A 22454-nucleotide genomic window follows, 5' to 3' on the forward strand; every position below is an offset into this window, starting at 1 on the left:
GTATTTGGTTTGGTTTATCTTTGTTGAGGCTGGCAGGATTTATTTGATCCCCTGCGGCTGTTACTAGCTTGCCTAGCATTTGTTGCCATTGCTGTTGACTTAAGAGGGTTTTAGAGGTCATACGAAATGTAAGAGAGGAGTCCTCTGCAGATGATGTCAAAACCTTGCCTTTTTTGTACATTAGTACAGGAAGACCAAGATGGCTTTACAGAAAAGAGAAAGCTTTACAAATACATATAACTAAAGGAATTTTCTAACCTTTCTGTCTGGAAAATCAACCATCTTGTGTATCTGAGGAATAATTCTACTCTTTTTATTGAAGATTATAGGCACACTTCTAATAAATCCTTCAGAATTTTCAGTTTATTTATTTGGAGCAAGGTAGACTTCTATTACAATGGGATAAAAAGTTTATTTCTCAGAAGTGTCATCTGTTTGCTCTCTAGCAGAAACCATGAAAAAGAGAAAGGAATCTGAAGTAGGGACCTGTAGCTTATTTAGCCAGCTGCTGGGAAGTTTCTTTAATCAGTAAACTTAACTTGTTTCAGTCTTTTCACTAATGGAAAACTCCTATTGGTATACCTTCACTTTGAAGGTATAAACATTTTAGCAAAATATTCTGTCTTTACAGCATATTTTATATACTTGCCACTTCACACCTCACAAACTGAAATGCACACAACGTCTGAATTTGTTCTTGTATCCTACAAACTAGCTAGCATATTGCACTCTTTTGATTCTTAGGACAATTTCAATATTCTCTTGAATAATGTATTTCCTTTTGAACTTTCAAGTTACTATGTTTCAGTAATAATCACAATACTGTGATTATTTATGCTACTGAAGAAAACCAACTGAAGAAAACCAAATTAGAACTGACTATTCAGTATCTAGTCTACTAAAAATACCACAGAAGTCAAGCTCTGCAGAATAATGATACAGCACAAAAAAATACTTCATAAAGCTCATACAGGGTATGATATCAAATTGTGTCTCTAGAGAAGCCCTAAGAAACATATGATCTTTGTACTCTATTAATCTTGCAGCTGCATCTGATAAAAACAAACTAAAAAAAATAGATTTATAAAGCAGAAAAATTACATTTAGAAATTTTGATGACATGTAAGTGACTCAATTGCCTATAGTAAGTAAAATCTAATGGTGGATCATACCTTATGTAGCTGTTACCAAAATAATTACATTAAGAAATTTCGATGACATGTGACTCAATTGCCTATAGTAAGTAAAATCTAATGGTGGATCATACCTTATGTAGCTGTTACCAAAATATTTAATTAACTTATCCTGGAATAATGTGCTTTATTTAACATAAAACAGGGCTTTAAAAGCAGAAAAACATTAAGATAAATTCATATGAAATAATTTCTAAGAAGTTCGTACTCATCAATTTTGTTTATTCAAGACTGCTTTACAGAGGCAGAAGACTAAATGGAATTACTAATCAGCAGAGTAACTGTCTTTTTAAGTTATTGCCTCTACAATATGACTCAGTAAAGGGTTCTGCCTGAGGCTTATCTGGTACCCAATGAACAAAATTTTGATATGTTTTACCACCAGTGTTTTCTGCCAAAAAGATTTCTCTGAAGATAGACACATCACACAGTGACTAATCAGGTTAACATGTTTAATTGACTAACTCAGTAAAAGATTTAGATGAGAAAATGGGAGTAGAAGGTGAGACAAAAGCTCAGTATTTAATGCCATTTTAATATAAAAGCAGAGGGGGAAAAACCAAATGAGGATATAGTATATAAAAGAACATGAGACTGAAGCATGGGGAAGAAAATAAACGGAAATTCTAATATAGGAGATTTAGATTGGTAGATGATGCAGTAAGTGAAAGGGCTATGCTTAGTGCACAAATTGCGTGATGGCAGCGCGAAATAAACGATGCATTGTCCACAGAGCACTGCACAGCAGCATGGAGGAACCAGAACTACTAGAACACTACATGAAACTAGATATTCTAAAAATAATAGAAGAGAGAGAACAGGTGTAACCAAACATCCAGCTATTTTGCTGTACAAGAAGTAAAAAAAGAGGAGGTTAGTTTATGAAACCTGCAAAGGATATGCGTGTTTTTATTTCTTCATGTTCTTGGGCCTACTCCATAACCTCTTCCATTCTGTCATATCCTTATCAAGACCCAGAGACTAGAAACAGTTGCACTACTCAAAGTTTAATATACTTAAAATTAGAAAGTCTGATAACACCTGTTTCCATATTCCAAAGTAGAACTGGCCCATGAAAAGGTAACACAGATGATAATCTGAGGTTTGCAATGTATCTGCAGTGATATCCTATGACTAGTAAGAAACGTATTATAAATTTTTCAGAAAAGGAAAAAAGATTCCAAGAAACCACAAAACAGCTGATTAGACTTCTATACTATGTAAAGATTTAATGAGTGAACACTGAAACACATGCAGGTAAGTGGAAAGTAATACCATTTGATGTTGTTTTACAATGAAGATAAACAAGTAATTAATTTGAAAGCACCTCATATGGCAGCACATACAAATGTAATAACTACAGAAGACTACGATTAGAATGAAATTTAAAGAAGAGTACTGAATGATTCTTAAAAGGGAAATCGGAGTTGGAGAGAAATTGCTAAAGGGATTAGTCATGAGCTTGCTCTTAGACAGACTTCACTAAATATTTCCACTAATAAGATTAGCAGAAAAAGTCCCAATGAACTATGCTGACAACAAAACTGGGAGAAGCTGTGAATAAGGACAAGATTTAAATAGGCAGGAAGAAATAAAAGAATGAGAAAGGCCTGCATATCTGTTTGATTAAAGAAGACTGTGAGCACAATCAGTCACAATGCAAAGGGGAAGTGTGGTACTGTTCCGTCATTGGAGACAGAGGTTCTTAGGACCAAAAGAAAAGCACTAATGATGTAAAAGGCACTGGTAAGAGCTCATATGAAATACCATGTTAAATTCTAGTCACCCCTGTGCAAGAATATTAAACTCAAAATAGGGTATTTGAGATACAGGTTTGCTGAATGAAAACTCTTACAAAAGCAGATAGAAAGTAATTGACTTGTTCCAATTATAAAATAGGACACACACAAAAAAATATCTACTTAAGCTAAAGGGCATTCTCCCCATCAGGGCAAATGATTATGAACTTTCCATGAATTAATTTAGATTGAAAGCTTGATCTTCTAACTCAAAACGAGTAGATAAAGAGACCTGAACTCCCGAATAGTTCTAAAATGGACGTTAAAACTGTTTTAACTGGATTACAGGACCTGGTTCCTGCAACTACAAGGGAAACTATTGGATAACCCAAGAAGTTGAACTCTGCTGTACTTCCATGGAAATGTGTTTATCAAAATGTTTCTATGAGTAAGTAAGTGCACGTTTTGGAAGAAGCTCCACCACTAACAAAAATATAAGGAAAATACTTTATTTTCTATTTAAGTAACAGATCTAGGGATTGCAGCAAATCACAACTAATTCTCCCATGTTAGCATGGTCTCCGGAGAACTACTGCATGAAGTTTGAGGTATTGAAAACAAATGTAGAAAACCTATAGTGGTGAGTAATCAGGCTGAACAGAGGTCTATCAAACACAACCAAAAAGACCAAACTTGAGGTGGTTTAGTTCAATAAAGACAATATCAGAAAAAGAAAATGGTCAGAGTCTTCTAGGATATACAAAAGCTATTTCAAAGATAAAGTTAACAGAATCATTTCCAGATTTACTGAGACAGAGCAAGAAGTAACGGGTATAAACTACATCAAGGGAAATTACATAAATATCTTGGAAAAAAAACTTTCCAATGGTGAGGATGTGCAGCACTGAGTTGTATTTCCTTGGGAGTCTATGTAGTCTTCTGAGGTTTTAAAGATCTTGCAGGATACATCTGTCAGGGATAACTGAAGCTCCTATCTTGCCTTGAGGTAGAATGATAAGCAGAAGACCCATTTGGTTTTACTGCTTATGATACAGTGTTTTGGACTCTAGGAAAGGAAATTACTAATTTTACCAAGAGGTCAACTAAGGAAAAGAGTGTTGTCCTGGTTTTGGCTGGGATAGCCTTACTTTTCTTCCTAGTGAGCGAGTAGCTGCATGGTACTTCGATGGCAGCTGGGGTTAAACAACGACAAGTGTATGTTTGAGCATGCTGAGAGAATAACATCCTCAACTATGGGAAACAGTAATCAGCTGCTGGACTGATTGTAGTGATCAAGTTTCAGGACTGACTGTTTCAGACTCTTGGGTACCTCAGATGTGAAAGCTTTGTCCTGTATCTGCCAAAGGGATGTCTGTTACAATCCCAGCGGATCAGAGATCAGATCCTTGGGTTGACACTGGTGTAGGGCTATGTAGTGTTTCTGTCTAGCACAGGAGGTAAAGGAGCATGGCAGCTAAGAAAACAGTATTATTTTTTACTACTTATGTTAAACAGCCACTAGAGCTAAGATGAAAGTTGTGTTTTGAAGAAAAAAGGAATACAAATTAGTTTAGAATGGAGTAAGATATTCTGCGGGAAAGCCCAAACCAAAACTGCAGTCCATACAAAATAAATCATCCTAAAGAAGATACACTTTTCTAAACTTGATTTTCATGTACCTTTCCTTGAAATCATGTGCAACAATATTCTGTGTTACCATAAATGTAATAAATTTGATATCTATATATATCCCTTCCAGGTATTTGTCACTTTTTGCTGGAAGATATGAACCAAGAGATTTAAGTTCTTTCTGATGAAGACAACAAATAGGAAAAAAATAGTCACATATGGAAACATTTTGCATATCCTGCAATTTTAGAGTTATCTCTATTTTCTTCCCTATTCTTATTGTTTCTTTTCAAAGTGTGTTCCATTCTCTAAACTGTTGTTCAATATGTAATCCAGTGTTTTCTTTCACCATTTCTAGGTCTGTAGGGAATCATCACTGTCAAAATCTTGCCTATGGATTTATTCTTTATATGTCTTGTCTTCCATTGTTCTCTTGAGACTTCAGGCTCAATATTTGGGAATCATATGAATAATCTTTTCTTGGACAAAATGTAATCTGGCAAGGCCGCTCTAAAGCGGCGATCCACTCCTTAGCATCTAAGGAAGGTAATATCACTTGTTTTAATATGAGGATTGACAAAAAAAAAAATTTACCAGAATTCATTCCCTCCCCTTTCCTTATTGTTCCAAATGGATCACAAATATTTACAAATTTAACTTTATTTTGCAAAGCTATGAAGAGTGATTATTTTATCTATTATTCTTACTTTACTTAGATCTGGAATGCAGCATTTAAGTTTGTAATTAGATTAAAGCATTGCATTATTATGCCCCCTTTAAGAAATTTAAGAACAAAAATGATCATCTTGTTCGTCTCACTGTAAAACAGCACTTGAAACATAATTTGTCAGGTTACAGATTTTCTATGCTAATTCCAAAAAACCCCACTGCTATCTAGAGGTCTGAATTTAATCTGATTGATTTTAATTTAAACGAGTCCATAGAAATTGTGAATCTGGTGTAAAATCTAAATCAACAAGGTCTTACAAAAGTTCTACCCAAGTATTAACCTGATCTAGTACTTTTTACCTTTACGGACTTGACAGGATCACAACCCAAAACAGTATGGCATAACAATTTTATAAAGTTAAATAGCATTTACAGAGTACCTTCAATGTAGTATATTTCAGGCAACGGTTCAGAACTTTTCCTTCTAACTTCCACTTGTTGCTTAAAAAATGTCTTTATAAGGTGTTTTGCCTAAGTTGAAACAAATAATATTTTTTCAGATTCTTTGATGGAAAGAGGTCAGAATAGAAGAAAAGACAAAAGAATGAGAATATGAGTTAGGATTAAGATTTAAAGGATGTACCACTAATCTTTTGATTGTAGCTGAATGGAAACAGGAGGACAATCTGATGTTCTTGGATACGTTGGTTTCAATTTTGATAAACCTTGATCAGTTAATGCAATGTCTTTGAAAGTGTTCCGGTTTATACAAATAGAACTTTAAAGGTTAATCCGTGGCAATTTTGCCTACATTAGACATCTGTAGCCGAACATCAATAGGCTTGCAGCTTTCCCATCTACATAGGTACTATTATTCAGGTCCCCTTATATTTCAGACATACTTTCCATCTTATTAGCTATTTCTGTTCAATAAAAAGAAAATGCCAAAGGTCTCCTAAAGCCAAGTTAAATAAGGGAATTATTATTATTATTATATCAAACAAATATAATCACAGAAGATCAATTCCCTTACTCAAAAAGATTTGCACAAATATAATCCCAGATAGGAAAAACATTCCTTTCAATCAGTGCAGAACCAGCAGCACAGAATCACAGAAATGTTAGGACACAAGGCTCTATTCCATCTCATCTACTCCATCTCCCTAGCCAAAGGCAATGTTTATTTTTAAAAATCCTTTATTTTCTCTGGAATTTTGGACCATTTTTTATGAAGTGTCTTCCACTGCAATATTAAATATCTGAAGTCATAGTAGTTAAAATTAAAAATCTGACTTCTAACTAGATAAAATATATAAAATATGTAAAAAAAAATAGACCCATTAGCAATCTCACAAAGTCTAACAGTAAAAAAAAATATCAATGCTTCCTATCCAGACAGTGCTCCATTTGTATACAGGGATTAATTATATATATCAAAAGCTAAAAAGAAAAGGCAAAAAGAAAAAAAAACCACACACTTTAATAGGCTTGCAAGGTTCAGTATACATACAAATTGGCAAAAACAATTTTATTTATTCTCTCTTAATTTGATCTTCTTGTCTGTATGAAAAAGATGAACTTTGATCATGAGCTTTCCCCACAAATTTAGGTGGTTGTTTTTTTCAGTGGAAAGGATGGAAGCTGCTTAATGAGTACAATGTTATTTTAGACTCCCTCACCCTTCTGCTGGAATCCCAAAGCATGATTTGCACACCTGCTGTTTCTTGTTATTCCTCCTGTATTTCCTGTCCCCTTTCTCCTTTCCCCTTTAAGAACCTCTGAATTAACAGTTAACCTGGTAAGCAAGACTCTGGCTTCTGGTCGTCTACTGTAAAAGCCAAAGGCCTTCAAGCAGCTAAAATTCTGCCAGATCAATAATAAAATCACTTCGAAGTGATGGAAAGGCACTCCCATTGCAAAACTGCATGTTTGATATTTATAAGATAGCACATGTTCAAAGTTTCCCAATTGTCTTGCCACTTTGATATACTGTCTTTAATATAGACTGATAGTGTGATCTGCCTTATCCATAACGGCAATAGAATATTAGCAATTTTAACTGATACAAATTTTATATCCACTAAAACTTTTATATTCATTTACTAAACAAAGTATATTTCTTTTTTTATGTTATTATACTTTATCCTGAGAGTAGCTTATTATGTTGGTTGCCTTTTTATTCGTCCATCTACTGTACCTTGTTTAGTCTATGAAATGCATCACAAGCACTTTGCTGACATAGTCTGTTGTGGTTTTCTCTCTCAGGAAGCAACTGTAACAAAACACAATCTGTTTATAGAAGAACAAAGTCAACGAAATAATTTTTTTTTTTATTTACTGGTTTAAGATTCTAGTCAGTTCTGATGCAAGTATTTAGGTCTTTTTACCATATTTCAGATGTCTAACTTGCAATGTTTTAAAGAAATCACAGAGCCTGTCCTCTTACATATATTACATGTCTATGTCCAATTTTCAGTATACTTACATATTTTATGGGAACTGTCATTTATTTGTAAATTGTAATGACAAGGAAATGTATAATTTTGGATTCTTCCTAGATTTATAAATATCTGGATCTTTTCAAAAGAAATAAGCTACTCCCTCTCTAATTACCTGCCTGCTGTTGTGGTTTTATGAAGACTCAGGTTTTAAAACAGTCATCCAGGAAACCTAACAGTTCAAGCTTCTGACTATTTCTGCAATGGACCCAAGTTTTGTCTCAAGAACAATCAATCAGGGCAATATCTAGTGCTTTTAAAGATTGTCCCTGCCACCCAACCCCACCCTCTGCACAAACACATCAGTTCCTGAGCCTCAACCACTCAACCCTTTACATTCTCATAGGAATGCCTATGACACATAGGACCAAAGGAAGACTTCAAGTATGGACTGAAGAAAAAGCGTAGTGTTTTAGTAATCCATTTGCATGGGTCCACATTCCTTACCAACTGACTACTACTAATATGTTATGCTGAAGGCCTGGGAAATAGTTAACTAAGCTGCTGGACTGCTCTCCAGAGCTGACAGAACTGCATAAGCTGCCATATTAAGAATAAAATTATCTGTTAACACGTGAATTTAACTCCTTATATTATTAGCTTGGAAGTAATTCTGAAACACCAAATGCTACTTAGAAATCAAAAAGTACTTTCTAAGACTACAAGCTACTTAAGAACATGTAGTTTACCACGCGGTCGTATCAAACTTTACATCCACCTAAATCTCTAACTGTAGGGAATTTCTCCTCCTAATGCTCAAATATTCTATAAAGCCTGCACATTGGCTAAATCTCATTTATGTAGTCTCAACAACCTTAGAATTAATCTTAACTAACTACACTATCAAGTAATGAGACTCTTCAGATACGTCAGTGCTATCGACTACAAATACAGTTTTCAGAGAAACACAACTGACTAATAGTTCAATTGTTTTTATAAGCAACTATATTTAATTTTCAAGAAAATTAAAATTGGAAAGTGGAAAATGAAGCATAATTGGTATACTTTGTTCAGAAAGGGATCTTTTCAAATTGCATGTCTTCATACATAGTGACTAATCTAATATAGCATATGAAAACAATGGCCTTTTTAGGGCTGAAATAATTAGTAAGTTCAAGAAAATATTGCAGATGTTCTTACGTACATTCAGGTCAATAATTAGCATCTCTTCACGCTTTAGCTATCTCTTTTAATAACAAAGTACTTCAAGTGAACTGAACATATACTGAGACTGTTTTAAAGGTTTCTTCAGACCTCACTCACAGCATAAAGAAGTTGAGACTTTCTTTTCATATGGTTTCAGTGTTCAGAAGGAATATTCTAAGAACAAGTCTCAAGAAAAAAAGTGTCTCCTTTGGATTGACATGGCACTGGGATTTCTGACTTTCACAGTTAATGCCTTGACATGAATTTCACATGCAATACTTTGAAGCATTTTTACAATCAAGAAAGTACTATCAAACCCTTACAATACTTTCTGCATATAAGCAGCAAATATATTCCATTAACTATAAAGATTCTAACCATTCTTCAAAAGCAAGTCAGAATTTTACCTGAAAATGTAAAGAAGATTTCATTCTGTAGACCTCCTCTCTGCGTTTTTACACAATGGTATTCTGACTTAATTAATGTAACCTCACAAGAAAGTTCAGCAACAAGTTTGCTTAGTATCTGAAGCAATGCTTTCTCAAAAGAAATGTTATGAGAACTGTTGCAGGGGGCTGTGTGATACTGGGCTGCGAACTCATAATAATTTTTAGGATCAGAATAACTGCAAGGAAAAAAATGAGGAAGATGATGAGGAACATATATGAAGTAAAAAGAAGAAGAGTAATTTATGTATTTGAAAATAAAATTGCAAATTTAAATCCTTAATTTATAAACAAAACCTACTTTGCACTCCCAGAGAGTTTTTAATGATAAAATAGTGTATGCTGGGCCAGTTGGAAACATTTAAGAGATTTTTACAAGTCAACATTCTAATTTCTATCCATAGGTAAGTCTTACTCCTTATTATTGTAATTTTTTAATTTTTAAACCAACAGGAGATTACAGTAAAGGGATCAGGAATATGAACACTAAGGTTAAGAAGCATACAAAATACCCCTTAGTATGTGGCACAATATTTCATCTCACGCATTATGGCCAGTTATAGTAGTATGTTACATACTATTTCATCAACTATCACAAAAGTATTTTAAAGGGCTTAAAAACTGAATCCTCTTCCCCAGAGATCAATAGAAGATAAACTAATAAGATGAACAGGAATTCCTTCTCTGTGAGCAGAGGTAACTGAAACAGCTTCCATATAAGTATAAAGTTTACTTTTATGGATGGATCAGCTATTTCACCTTTACTGCAAAGCTAAATGCACACCTGGGCATCTTTTACAAATAAGGCAATGTACTATAAAATGTGTATTTCTAGTTATTTCAAATAGCTGAAGATCAACAAAGCATGATGTTAAATAGAAAACAGGAGTAAAAGAATGAAGAACAGGGGTCATGATGTGGGTATAATCACAGAAATGAGAAGGGGGTGGCGGTGAAGAAAAAAATTAAGGAATAGAAACCAAACCAGCTGAAAGAAGCAGAACATCCAAAATACGGTACCCAATTAAGACAGCTCAGTAGATCCTCTACCTTCCTTTTGCCTCCCCCATTTCCTTTCCCTTGCTGCTGCATATTCCAGATTTTTTTGTATATATGTATGAAACTTGAATTTTGTATGCCAACATTCAGATTTGATCCTTATTGAAAGATGGAAGTCTGCATTACTGAAAACTGTAACCTTTTCCATCAAAATTCTTTCAAAGAAACTTCTTCCTTTCCAGTTCTGTCACGCAAGCTAGCTGCTAAAAGTCATGGTAATTCTGTATGAAAGCTACTGTGCAGAAGTAAAATTAATTTACATTAGAGGTTAATTTAGGTTATTGTGCTCTACCATGTTTCTAAATGAGCACTGGTATGCATTTTAAATTGAAGATCAGACATAGTTTCTGCTGAAGGCAACAGGAGCTCTTGCCTACATCTCCACAAGAATAAAATATCCTTTAAAGTAGAAAAGGAGAGCTTATAAGGAATGACATTGACTTTACAATCTTTCACTTTATCAAAGACTTTTTACCTGCTTCCAGAAGGAAAAGTAATGAGAATAGGAAAAAATAAACTACAAATATTACGTCATTAAATTATATGTACTTAAAAAACACAATCATGTAATAATGAAGGCATTAACATGTGTGAAATAAATCCATACAGCTGTGCTAAAATTAATCTCATAAAGAATAATTCAATTTAAAATTACACTACTTTAATGTTATTGAGGATTACTGCCTATTCAATTTGTTACATTTCATTATGTTTTATGTTTCTTTTTTAAAAAGAACTGTATTCATGTGTTTCTCATTCAGCCACTGAGCTTTATTTAAGGCTCTGTAAATGACATTAAATGAACTGCCTGGTAGTAACTAATATTAAAAACAATTTCTCAGAGAAACAGAATGTCTTTATCTCAGCAAATTGAATTCTAAATAAGTCTACTTATTTAAAAATAGCAACACATATTTTAAAAAATAAAACTTTTTCAAGGCAACAACACACTTACCTGGATTGATAACTTACCATAAATAATATATTTTATTACAAGGTTTTTATCAAATTGCATTGCTGTTAGCTTATAAACAATGGAACAAGTGTAAACTCCGCTCAGGTTGAATTGTCTCAATATTGAAGTTCCTGATGGTGATATTTGCACTCCGCTATTTTCTAGTAAACACAATAATGAAATAAATTCAGTTGTCATCATGAGAAAATGCAGAAAGTAAGTGTCCAAACAGTTATTTACTGTTAAGCTGTGCACAAAATAATAATGTTATGGATTCAGCTGAAGGCACAGGACTCAGACACTGAAGCTGATTGAACGTCACCCAGTTCAGTATTACACAAATATGCCTTATTGCTGCTGTGTTTTTAAGTATTGGTTGACAAATCAGTCCTAGAAACGTGTTTTTATTTCATCTCAGACATCTATTGTTCACTCCAATAACCACTTCCAAGACCAAAAAACTCCCAGAAAAAAGTGGTAAATAATCTCTTTTTATACCTCTATATAGTCAAACTGACTACTGACATTTCAGTCTTCAGGAACTGCCTCATGAATTAGCTGGTGGTATTTAAGATGCAGTAAACTTCAAAGCAGGCAAGACAGGAAGTTCAAGTTATCAGACCTTCCAAAAAAATTAAATGTATATGCCAAAATGAGAATCGTGTATGTTTAAGATTGTAAAATAATCCTTCTGTATGGAAGTACCTGCATTGTTAAGGAGGCCAAAGTCTTTTAACACAACTCCTTAGTTCAAGGCAGAGAGGAAGTAGGATCCTACCTCAAAGGACAAATCATGAGCATGGCTCTTTAATTAGGTTTTTAAAGAGGAAGGATAGCGCTGCTTAAGGTCAGATTTGGGCACTGATAATGAGACATACAGTTGTCCCATGTAGTCTGCATGTGGGTTACATGATGACAGTTGATGAGTCCTTTTCTGACTTGAAAAGTCCTCAGGCAGTAACAATATAGATAAGGGTTTCTCAAATAGTAATATGCAGCCCATCTTGCTCTCAAAGAAAACCTTGGGAACAACTAGATTAGAGCTGATTATAATAGATTTCAAGGTAAAATACTCACTTTGATAAAATATTTTCAGAATGGATTCTTGTTTCCATTTTCAGATGCCAAAAAAAATATCTTTTTTACATCCTAAATAATTTAGACCTTTTATGTCGACAATGAAAGCTTAGACAATTAGAGTGGTGCAAAAGCAGCATATTTTTAAACTGAAAAAATCAATGCTAAGGACATGAGATCACACATCTTAGGGCTTTTACTTCAGACTAGTCCTAATCCGGTTTTGTAGATCGAGCACGCATTATTTCTTGAAGCAAACATTTCCAATGAGCTTCATCCAAAATGAATCCAGTTTATGCACTCAAAGACCAGAACACAATCCATCAAAATGTGGTAAGTGGGTAGAATCAAGCAATTCACTTCAAGTGAATTCAAACTAACATGCTACTGTAGATGCATGCTGCTTATTCTCTTGGTATGCAATTTTAAGAAAGACATTGGGGAAAAAAATAGCCTGATTGAAGTGCATCTTTTTACATACTTGTCAAGAGGGTGTAGGACAACTTTGATCCTCAAGAAACCATTTAAGCTTTTAATTACCCGAATTTTGTCATATATATCACCGTGTTTAAAAAAATATTCAAGTGCTGGTAAAAAAGTACTATTAAAAAGACTGAAAGCGCAAATTCTTTGACAAGAATGATTTGGGATTCCGTATCAGCCTAGGCTCTTACATTAATGACACACTGTCTTTCATTTTTTGGATGATGAAGAGGTTTTTAATCTGATGATGAACTAGTCCGGATGCTAAATCTATAAACTAGGATGTCATTTGCTACTGTATGCTGGACTAGCTATCAGATTAATATTGTCAGAAAAACAGCATAGATTTAAGAACTATGGTTCTGATCTTTGGCATTTGCAACTGCCCTGTGTGGGCTGAAAGCAACAACACCGTTAGTTGACTGGATAGCTGGAGCACCTTTAAGATATATCACAGACAGCTTTGCTATGCTTATAAAATGCATTACTGAACTGCAAAGATGACAAGAAGTCTGCAAAAGACAAAGCTTGGAAATCCAGTGAAGAGATCTGGTCACAAATTTTTTTTTGAAAGTACATCAGCAGAAACAGAAAAGTAGTGTTCTTCTGATGAACTGAGTCACTGACTTTATTATAGAATTTTACCCTACCTTGAACAACGAATGCTTCACATACCAGAAAAGATCAGAATTTTTACATAGTAGCCATTAATTATTTTAATGGTATGTCTGTGTGTAAAGAATCTCCTCTTGGATCATGAAATCAAGAGCCTACTTAAGTTGTTGAGTTCATTTTTTTTTCCCCTGGCATTATAAAAGAAACCACACTTAAAATGCCTTGCTTCACGGGATTATCTGGATGAATACTCCCTACTCCAATGAGTTATTTTACTTCAGACTAGTCCTAATCCGGTTTTGTAGATCGAGCACGCATTATTTCTTGAAGCAAACATTTCCAATGAGTTCATAAAACAGACTGTTAGCTTTAAAACAAAATTTTAATAGTGATTAAGCTATCCACCCTTTTCTTAAATCTAATATTTTTTCCATATTATTCCTCTGCAGCAGGTTCAGTAAGACAGGTGAGCAGGATTTCACATCACATTTTGTGATGTGAATTATGTTATATGATTTAATATGCCTCTATTACATAGGAGGCATTTCACATGTGTGATGGACAAAAAGCAATGTGATCAAGTTCAGAGGTTCCCTGGAGTCAGTGAAAACAGAACAGAAGTTCTTTTTTAATTCATGCTAAAAGAGGAAGCTAGACCATTTTCCAGGATCCTCAGAAACTAGAAGGATGAAAAACAGAGCTATTCCCGTGAGAATTATGTTACAGAGATTAAATTCCTTAACTTTCCATACCCTTTTATAATTATATTTAAAACTAAGTGTTCCTATATTTTATTTTCTCTGTTTACTAAACTTAAAACCAACAGATTAATTCTCCTGCCAGTTCTCTCAGTGTAAAAACTAAAGTTACTCCCCATCCTACCACCCCATCTCTTATTCAGACCAGTTTTACAGTAGAGCAACTTCTGTGTTTTGAAATCGTATATTAAGAACAAAAGTAAATGACAGCAGAATCAGGCCAATGGGCTTTTCAGACATTTAGAAACAGCTATCAATCCAGTTCATAAATTCTAATCTTCAAATTAAACTACTGAGCATGCTCTAATTAAATATGCAATATCTAAAGATGTCCAAATAGGTAAATTCAGTGGTTAATTATATATGTACAGAAACAAAAGCTAACACGGTATTTAATAAACTTCAGTTCACCTGAAAAGCTTCCTAGGAATCAAACATACTCTGTTTTGTAGTCCAGACAGGACTCTTGACAGTCTCTCAGGAAATATGTATAAGTCATGTATCAGTTTTAAGAATAGCAAGAGTATACGGATATACACATCTACTAAAAGCAGCTTCATATTTCTTCTGATTCTCTTTCCTTCCCTCTCCACAGAAGAACTGTTTGAAATACCAACAGTAGGTTTTAGAATATCTGGGGTTTTGCTTGTAGTTGAGAGGTTGAGTGCAGGTATTTAATTTGTCAGCTGCTTTGTTTTACAAAACTATAGTACACACTTCCTTCAGTCCTATGAAAGGATAGTCACAATGTTCTGACACAAATATTCCTTCTATGCATATGTTAGGTGGCAGTGTGTATGAAAAACAGTAACTTTCCTGTAAATCCAAATTCCTAGGTTTGTTTTCACCAAACTAGAACAGGCCTATTCCAATGTTTGCACTTGGAACTAAAGACTGAAATGCTTTCTCTTTTCTGTTCTATTTAGCTGTTCAGAACACCATCAAAAATGTTGGTTTATGCAGTAAAACTTTAAGATGCAGTACATAAGAAGCAATTATTTTGAACCTCTTTTCCTCCACTTAAAGTATATTTTGAAAACCTCTTATTCTCAACCAGCCCAACAGCTGTTTAAAAACTTCAAAGTACAATTTCCAGATCTTAGTACAAAAGAGTCACTAAGCTAAGTGAAGAAAAATTACTTGCTAATTTTAAAGTTGTAATGATTTTAAATTACATTTTGTGCAGTATTTAATTTTTCATTACTCTTTCAACTGCACATAAGTGGACTGGAACTATCTGTGAACAAAGCTGCTTGTTCAAAAAACAGAACCATTTTTTAATGGTCACAGAAAGAAAAGTGTTTACTGCTCTTTGTGAGCTTTTACTGTAGTCATGATTTTTGATGTACACACCTAGACAGACTTTTGGGGCACCAAACACCTTCTTAGGGTGTGTGTCAAGGGCTGGTGTGCGTGAAAGAGAATCTGATTTTTCTAACTATGACAGATAGTACAATAAAAGATAGGCTCTCTTCCTACAGATTTTATGCTTAAATAATTGCATTTATTTTGAAGTATTCCAAGAAGCAGTATTTTGTTAGTCTTTCCTAAAAGTTGATTCACAATTCTACATTTCCACTGAAAAGATTTTCTTTCTTAGAACCACACTGAAAAAGTATGAAATAATGTATCAAGCAAAGTTTATGAATCCTAATTTCCCACTGTTATGGAGATTCACTATAATAGAAGCCTAACTAGTCATACCAAAACCCAGATAACTTTTATCATTTTGAGAGAATTACAATCATTCTAAAAGGAGGCTGAGTGATCAAGTTCTTTTATGCAGCAAACATTTCATGATCTAGAAACTTCAAATAGCTTTTTGTCTGTTTATACTTTGAGTCAAAAAAAAAAGAATGTGACAACAGCCCTAAGAGACTAAGAAGCATCTTCGTGTTATTTTTAAAAATAATTTTTCTAAAACCTCTCTCATCCCTGTAGAAAGTTATGTCAGGAAAACACAAGTTTTCTTCTCTTACTGAAACGCTTTTTGCCCACCTGCTGCTGATTCTACCTGAAGTTGCCACAGAGCCAAAAACCCCTGCTACCGTAGGTTTTTTGCTAGTGAACTAAGGTTGGCATAGCAACTTGGGTTACTACTGAAGCAATCTGCCTGAAGAGATTTAAACCTGTCAACTGGAAGAAGTCTGAGGTCTCCACGGTTTTCTGTTCTACACCGTTGAGACTGCAGTTTGAGTAAACAGAAGCCAGAGGAGTGAAACGAGTAATTTTTATTAATTGTCTTCTGGCATCTTCTGTTTGGAGGTTGTCTTCTGTCTGATCAGATTAAGCTCAGTACTTAAACATACGACAATATACCTGATACTGTGCCTGTCATGCATTACAGACTAGGCATCAAAATATATCAGTTACAATGCAGGACACTCAGCTAACCAGAATGTATCCATCCCAGGGGAGATGGGCAGTTTCATGTAAAATGACAGAGCCCACAGCCTTAAGTACAAGCAAAACCACCTATACCACTCTGAGGCAAAGAATGCTAAAAATTCTGAGGGTGAAGTCTGTTATCAGATTCAGAGCAAAAACACAGGGTAGCATTAGGTATCATATAAATGTGAAATGCTCTGCTATGAAGGTTGGCATGTAGAGGATTAAGAATAAAGAATCATTATGGTGTAACATAGTGGAAACACTACCACTGTAAAAAGATGAATAGTTCATAACCTATATTGTAAACTAAAATAAGAGATTAAACAGGTTTATAAATGCATGACAATGCTTATTGTTCTTTTTAAAAATGAAATTACACTAAAGGGTAAATGAGACATACACAGAAGGAAACAAAACACAGAACTCAGTTTCCCTGCTCAGACTTGGAAAGATATTGCTGATGAGCCAGTCACGATCTCTAAGCAATCCTTATTATGTGAGAAAAATAATGTAAGTACAAGTAGCCCAACATACTCCATGCAGAAACAATGATTTGGGGGCTTTATGCCATACTAGCAGATTAGGACAATTAGTTCATTAGAGGCATCGTTCTGAAAAAGAATGTTTAAATTCTCCATGAGCAGTTAACCAGAAGTTGAAACTGGCAAGGGATGTGAAGGGCCAACAGAAATACAAGCAATTGAGGAAGGGCAATAAAAATGTCAGTCCCAGACTGAAAGGGGCTGAATGACCTAGTGACAAATGACATAGACAACACTGAGGTATGCAATGCCACCTTTGTTTCACTCATTCCTAGCAAGGGCTGCTTTCCAGCCCTGCACCAGGCTCTACCAGAGTCTAGAGGAGATGCTACAAGGAGAGGGAAGTGTGGTGTTAGACCCTTACTTAAGTGAGCTGGACATACACAAGTTATAGACCAGAATGAGATATATCTGAGGATGCTGAGTGAGCTGATACACTACAGGACATTGCGACCATTCAGTGGGACCTTGCACAACTATAGAGACAGTCTGCCAGAAACCTCATGAAGTTCAACAGTGACAAATGCAAAGTCCTGCACCTGGGACAGAACCAGAGCAGCATCGTATGCTGCCGGGGACCAGATGACTTGGGAGCAGCCCTGCAAAAAAGTGCCTGAGAGTCCTGGTGGATTTTAAACTGAATATGAATCAGAACCACATTTTTGCAGCAGTGAACGTTAACTCTATATTGGGCTGCATTAGCAACAGTATATCCAGCAGGTCAAATGAACTGATAATTCTCTCCCTACTTGGCAGTCCTTTGAGCACTCTGGAACACTGTGCCCAGTTTTGGCTCCTCAGTACAAGACAGATACTAACAAACTAGAGCAAGTCAACAAGAAGGTTTCTGAGATGATTAGGGAGTTGGAGCATAGGACAAGAGGCAAAGGAAACTGGGATTTTTACCCTAGAAAAGTCTAAGGAGGGAATTGTAGTCCTTCACTACCTCAGGGTAGATACAGGTAAGAATAACCCATACTTTTTTAGAGGTACACCACAAAAGGACAAGCAGCAATGATGACAAGTTGTGACAAGGGTAATTGTGACTGAAAACAAGAAAAAAAAGAGGAACGGGTTGTACAGAAAAGATAGAAAATCTCCAAGGATAGAGATTGCCCAAACTCAAGTGGTCAACGCCCTGAGCAACTTCATATCTGAAGGCAGCCTGTCACTGAGCAGGCAGTTGGACTAGATCACACTGCCCATCATCCTATTACTCTGTCCTTGCAGAATGCTCCCACCTGTCTCTCAGTGCCACAAAGGATGTCATCCTCAGCCTCTCTTGCATCCAACATGCCCTGCTCCATCTAGCACTCTTTAGAGATGGCACCATTCTCTACAGAGACCTACAAATGTGTTTTAGTTTGGTTATCCCACCCCTTTCTTTCTGAAAAGTGAAAGTTAATTTATATGATATACATACAAACACTCACAATGTATCCTCAGTTACTTCTCCATTTACATTCCCACCTTTGTAACCGTCATGCCTTTTCAGGGGGAGGGTGCAGGGGGACATGTAAGAAAATAAATCCTTACCTGAAGAAAGACCACCACCTGGTCCATTCCACTAGAATATTGGATCAATCAGTTCTAAGTTTTGCAGATGATTTGTCAGACATAAAATACGTGGACTGTTGTGATTCAAGCTTGACATAAACTCTGACTGAAAAAAAAAATATCATTAGCATCAAGTATTTATCAATGGTATCCTAACAGTCAGCTATACAAATTTCAAGACTGTGCTTCAACGATGATCTTAATGGAGCTCTAATTTTGGGACTGGTTCTGTTACCTCTACCATCAAAATTAAATACCAAATAAACAGCAGGTTTGTCTTCTCCAGAAAGTAAAATTAAGAGAATTCTTTCTAGTTCTAGGCTTATCTGATTGTGTACACAAGAACCACAGTGCACTGTAACATCCTCCTAAATTGATTATGTCAGTAGGTTCTCACAAGCACAGGCTTCTCCAGCATTCTGTCTCAACTGGTGTCCAACACACACCTGGAGAGAGAGAAGTGTCTGTATGTTAGTCCAGCATATTCAGACTTGAAAGCTTGCTGTTTCCATTCTATTAGCAATTGCCTTTTACCAGTGCACAATGTATTTGCTTAAAAAGGGTTTAGTGTTGTAGCTCACTAATTGGTGAGCTGCCTATTGTTTAATTCGGAGATAATGAGATAGGAAGCAAACCAAGGTAAGGATTTACTTAGTCTTCACGCAGTAAAGCAGATGTGCACGTCTTGTATGCGATTTGTAGCAAACAGGTGCTTCTAGATCTTCAATTGTTTATAAAAACTACAACTGGCATAGTCATAATCACTTCCATAATATGCAGGATTTCAGTGTGTACAATTTGTTTTATTTTCCTTCCCACTGACATTCTGCAAAGCATTTGTCCTCTTCAGAAGTATGAGATGCTAGATATTTATGCTGTAGTGAGGTCTAAACTTGAATATACCGTGCTCTGTATCAGGCTACCCTAATGCCACTGAAAAGCTACAACTAGTATAAAACATTACAGCTACTACAATGTTTGTGATTTGGAGAATCTCAGTAACAATTACAACTGAATCAAATAAGCAAATTACCACAATGTTATCTTACCATTGACCACTTCAGATTCCCTGCAACTGGAAAACAATTTAAGTACTCATTGCAGGAAAGGATTAATGCTTAGTAAAATTTTTTCACTTTTCCATTACAGTAACTGGTGGTAATGCCACCACAGTTTTCTCTCCTCCAAGTATGATTGTTCACTTTCATTAAAAAATGAAAAGCCACTTACATTCACATTACAGTACTAAATTGTTTAAACAGAATAAAGCCTTAGATATAACATTTAATACATAAGAATATCTTCAGATTTTTGATAGTCTTAAGATCAGTTGGTATGTCCATCCCAGCTAATAATAAAATTTTTACAGTAGTTTATACTGCAGAAAACAGTATTTTTTTTCAATTGTATAATATATTGTACATATATTACATATAAATACAATTGTACAATTTTATTTTCAATTGTACAATAGTATATCATGGAAATAAATGTCATTTACAGGTGGTGTTTCAGGTTTTTAACCCTGAGGCATGAAAATTTATTTGAATTCTATACGTTAATGCAATTGCCAATATGATTAGTCTTTTTTCCCTTGCAAATCCTTAATGCTTTTTCTCAAAATTTACTAGCCAACTGTCTTCAGTAGTAGTCTACTGGGGCAAAATTGTATACGTTGCATATTTCTTCCACTTCACATTTTGGTTTTTATTTCCATAATAAAAAGTAACAAAATTATGGTGTCATTATTATCATAACCTACCAAGATGGTAAATTCTGTCCCACCACTGTAAATTTCCACAACAGTTTTGTAAGCATGTATCATAGGATACTGAAGCGCATCTGTTAGAAAATAATGGCTGAAAAAATATTTACCAGGTATAACCTTATTCTTCTTGCTTTCAAAATAAAGTCTTATTCTTTTAAACAAAGTTCTTTGCTATTTTTCTCATTTGTTCAAATTCTCTACATTATAAAAATATTTACCTTAGATACTGATCAAAAAAAAAAAGAACATTTATGTCAGATATTTTAAAACTGCAGGATTTTAAAAGTGCAGGATTGTATTTAACCAAATTTTGGTGGAAAAAACCTAACTCAAAATACAGATGTTGCCCAGCATCTCAAAAGAACACTGGGGCCAAATCTAGTATACACACAATGGTCTGTCCCAGAGAAGGTGGAAACATTCTTTATTAATAGTAAAGCGTTTAGGAATGGAGATGGGATAAAATATTTTACTCTTGCCTTCTAACTTCCAAATTGCCTTGTGCCATTCAACTAGTAGCCACATTTACAGACATGAGTCAGAAGCAGAAGAGAGAAAAAGTACACTAATAGTGTGAACCTTTGACCACTCAGAGCCATTATTTAACATTAGATAATATTTTAAGATAAGCTACTAAGAGAAACCTTTAAAAAATTATTTCACAGAATTGGTTCACCTTTGGACAAAAACTGATATGTCTAAGGGTTTGTACCAAAAAGAGGTCAAAAAATGTTGTCTTTTAGCTTTCTCCCAAACAATAGAGGTATCACTTCTAGATATGCTACTAATAAAACTGTTACTGGAAAACACACATGGAGAAAACTATGGGGAAGAGTATTACTAAAACCAAGATGGCAATGTGCATTTAGAGAAAAAGCAACATGAGTAAATATATGGCAATGAGGAACAGCCCGGTCTTTAATTTAATTTTCATATTTTCCAATAATTGTTTTGTTTAATGAGAAAAGAAAGTGATAATATTACATTCTGGAGTTAGATGGATTTAACTTAGAAAGCAATTAATTCTTAACTCTTCTTAATTTTTGTTGTAGAATGTAACAAACTTCAGCTTCAGGTTCTGTGTACATAACAAGTAAGATGAAATCGGAATACCTACAGTGGAGGAAAGCAATATTTCAGAGCAAGAGTCCCACAGACAGGTGGAAAAGTACACAGAACATTGTTATTGTTATAACAATTACAGAAAATAATTATCTCAGTTTCATAAAAATTGTGAGTACAAATAAAAAAAACTTAAATAAATTCCAATGACAGAAATACATTACGTGGGATGGCCTATTAAGTACACATAAGTCAGTACAGAATTGTAATTAAACCACTTAAAATCATTTAAAACAATTCAACAATAAGGGATATGATAAAGAAGGGCCTTTTCTTGGTAAAAACAGTATTCTCACTAAAATTTGTTACATGATGTTTAAAGAAAAATACCTGGAAATACGACAGATCCTACTGTTTTTAAGCTATTGTGTCTTGGCCCTGCACTTTGTAAAAAAATCTCTTTGAGGGCTGAACTGTTGAAAGATAAAACAATGCCATCAATACAACTATTTAATTTATCTGAAAAAGCAAGCAGCATACTTCAGGTTAATCTACACCCTTTAATAGACTTATTCTTCAATGGATATTAAGTTAATATCTGCCCAATATCTTATACAATGCATGACTCTCATTAAGGCAAAAAAAAACAATGGCAAAGGCCTGGTGCCAGAAAAAGCATCCTTATTCTAAACAGCACTTAAGTTTAGACTTAGTTTTAAATATATTCATGTTTTACAAAAGAACTATCGCATTTTAAATTCAGACTGTCCATAAAGGGGAAAATGGGGATAGGCACTGTCCACAATGAGGACAAAATTTAGCTGCCCTGTTATCATAAAATCATAATGGTTGGAAGCGACCTCAAAG

The 22454-nt window shown here is 34.7% G+C and overlaps 1 protein-coding gene across 1 annotated transcript in view; it reads right to left on the reverse strand.

The window, feature by feature from the left end:
* The window catches only part of ZPBP (zona pellucida binding protein), a gene marked incomplete at its 5' end in the record, with an annotated part of 22975 nt that extends 869 nt beyond the window's left edge, over positions 1 to 22106 (reverse strand). The window contains 9 exon segments of the mRNA XM_009697729.1: positions 972 to 1066; positions 5664 to 5761; positions 7428 to 7486; positions 8570 to 8584; positions 9282 to 9499; positions 11348 to 11495; positions 18737 to 18839; positions 18841 to 18863; positions 21978 to 22106. Of these exon segments, the coding sequence (XP_009696031.1) occupies positions 972 to 1066; positions 5664 to 5761; positions 7428 to 7486; positions 8570 to 8584; positions 9282 to 9499; positions 11348 to 11495; positions 18737 to 18839; positions 18841 to 18863; positions 21978 to 22106 (888 nt within the window).
* Positions 22107 to 22454: the final 348 nt, after the last annotated feature.

This window comes from Cariama cristata, unplaced genomic scaffold, assembly GCF_000690535.1.
Source record: "Cariama cristata isolate BGI_N322 unplaced genomic scaffold, ASM69053v1 scaffold5213, whole genome shotgun sequence".
NCBI classification, from domain to species: domain Eukaryota; kingdom Metazoa; phylum Chordata; class Aves; order Cariamiformes; family Cariamidae; genus Cariama; species Cariama cristata.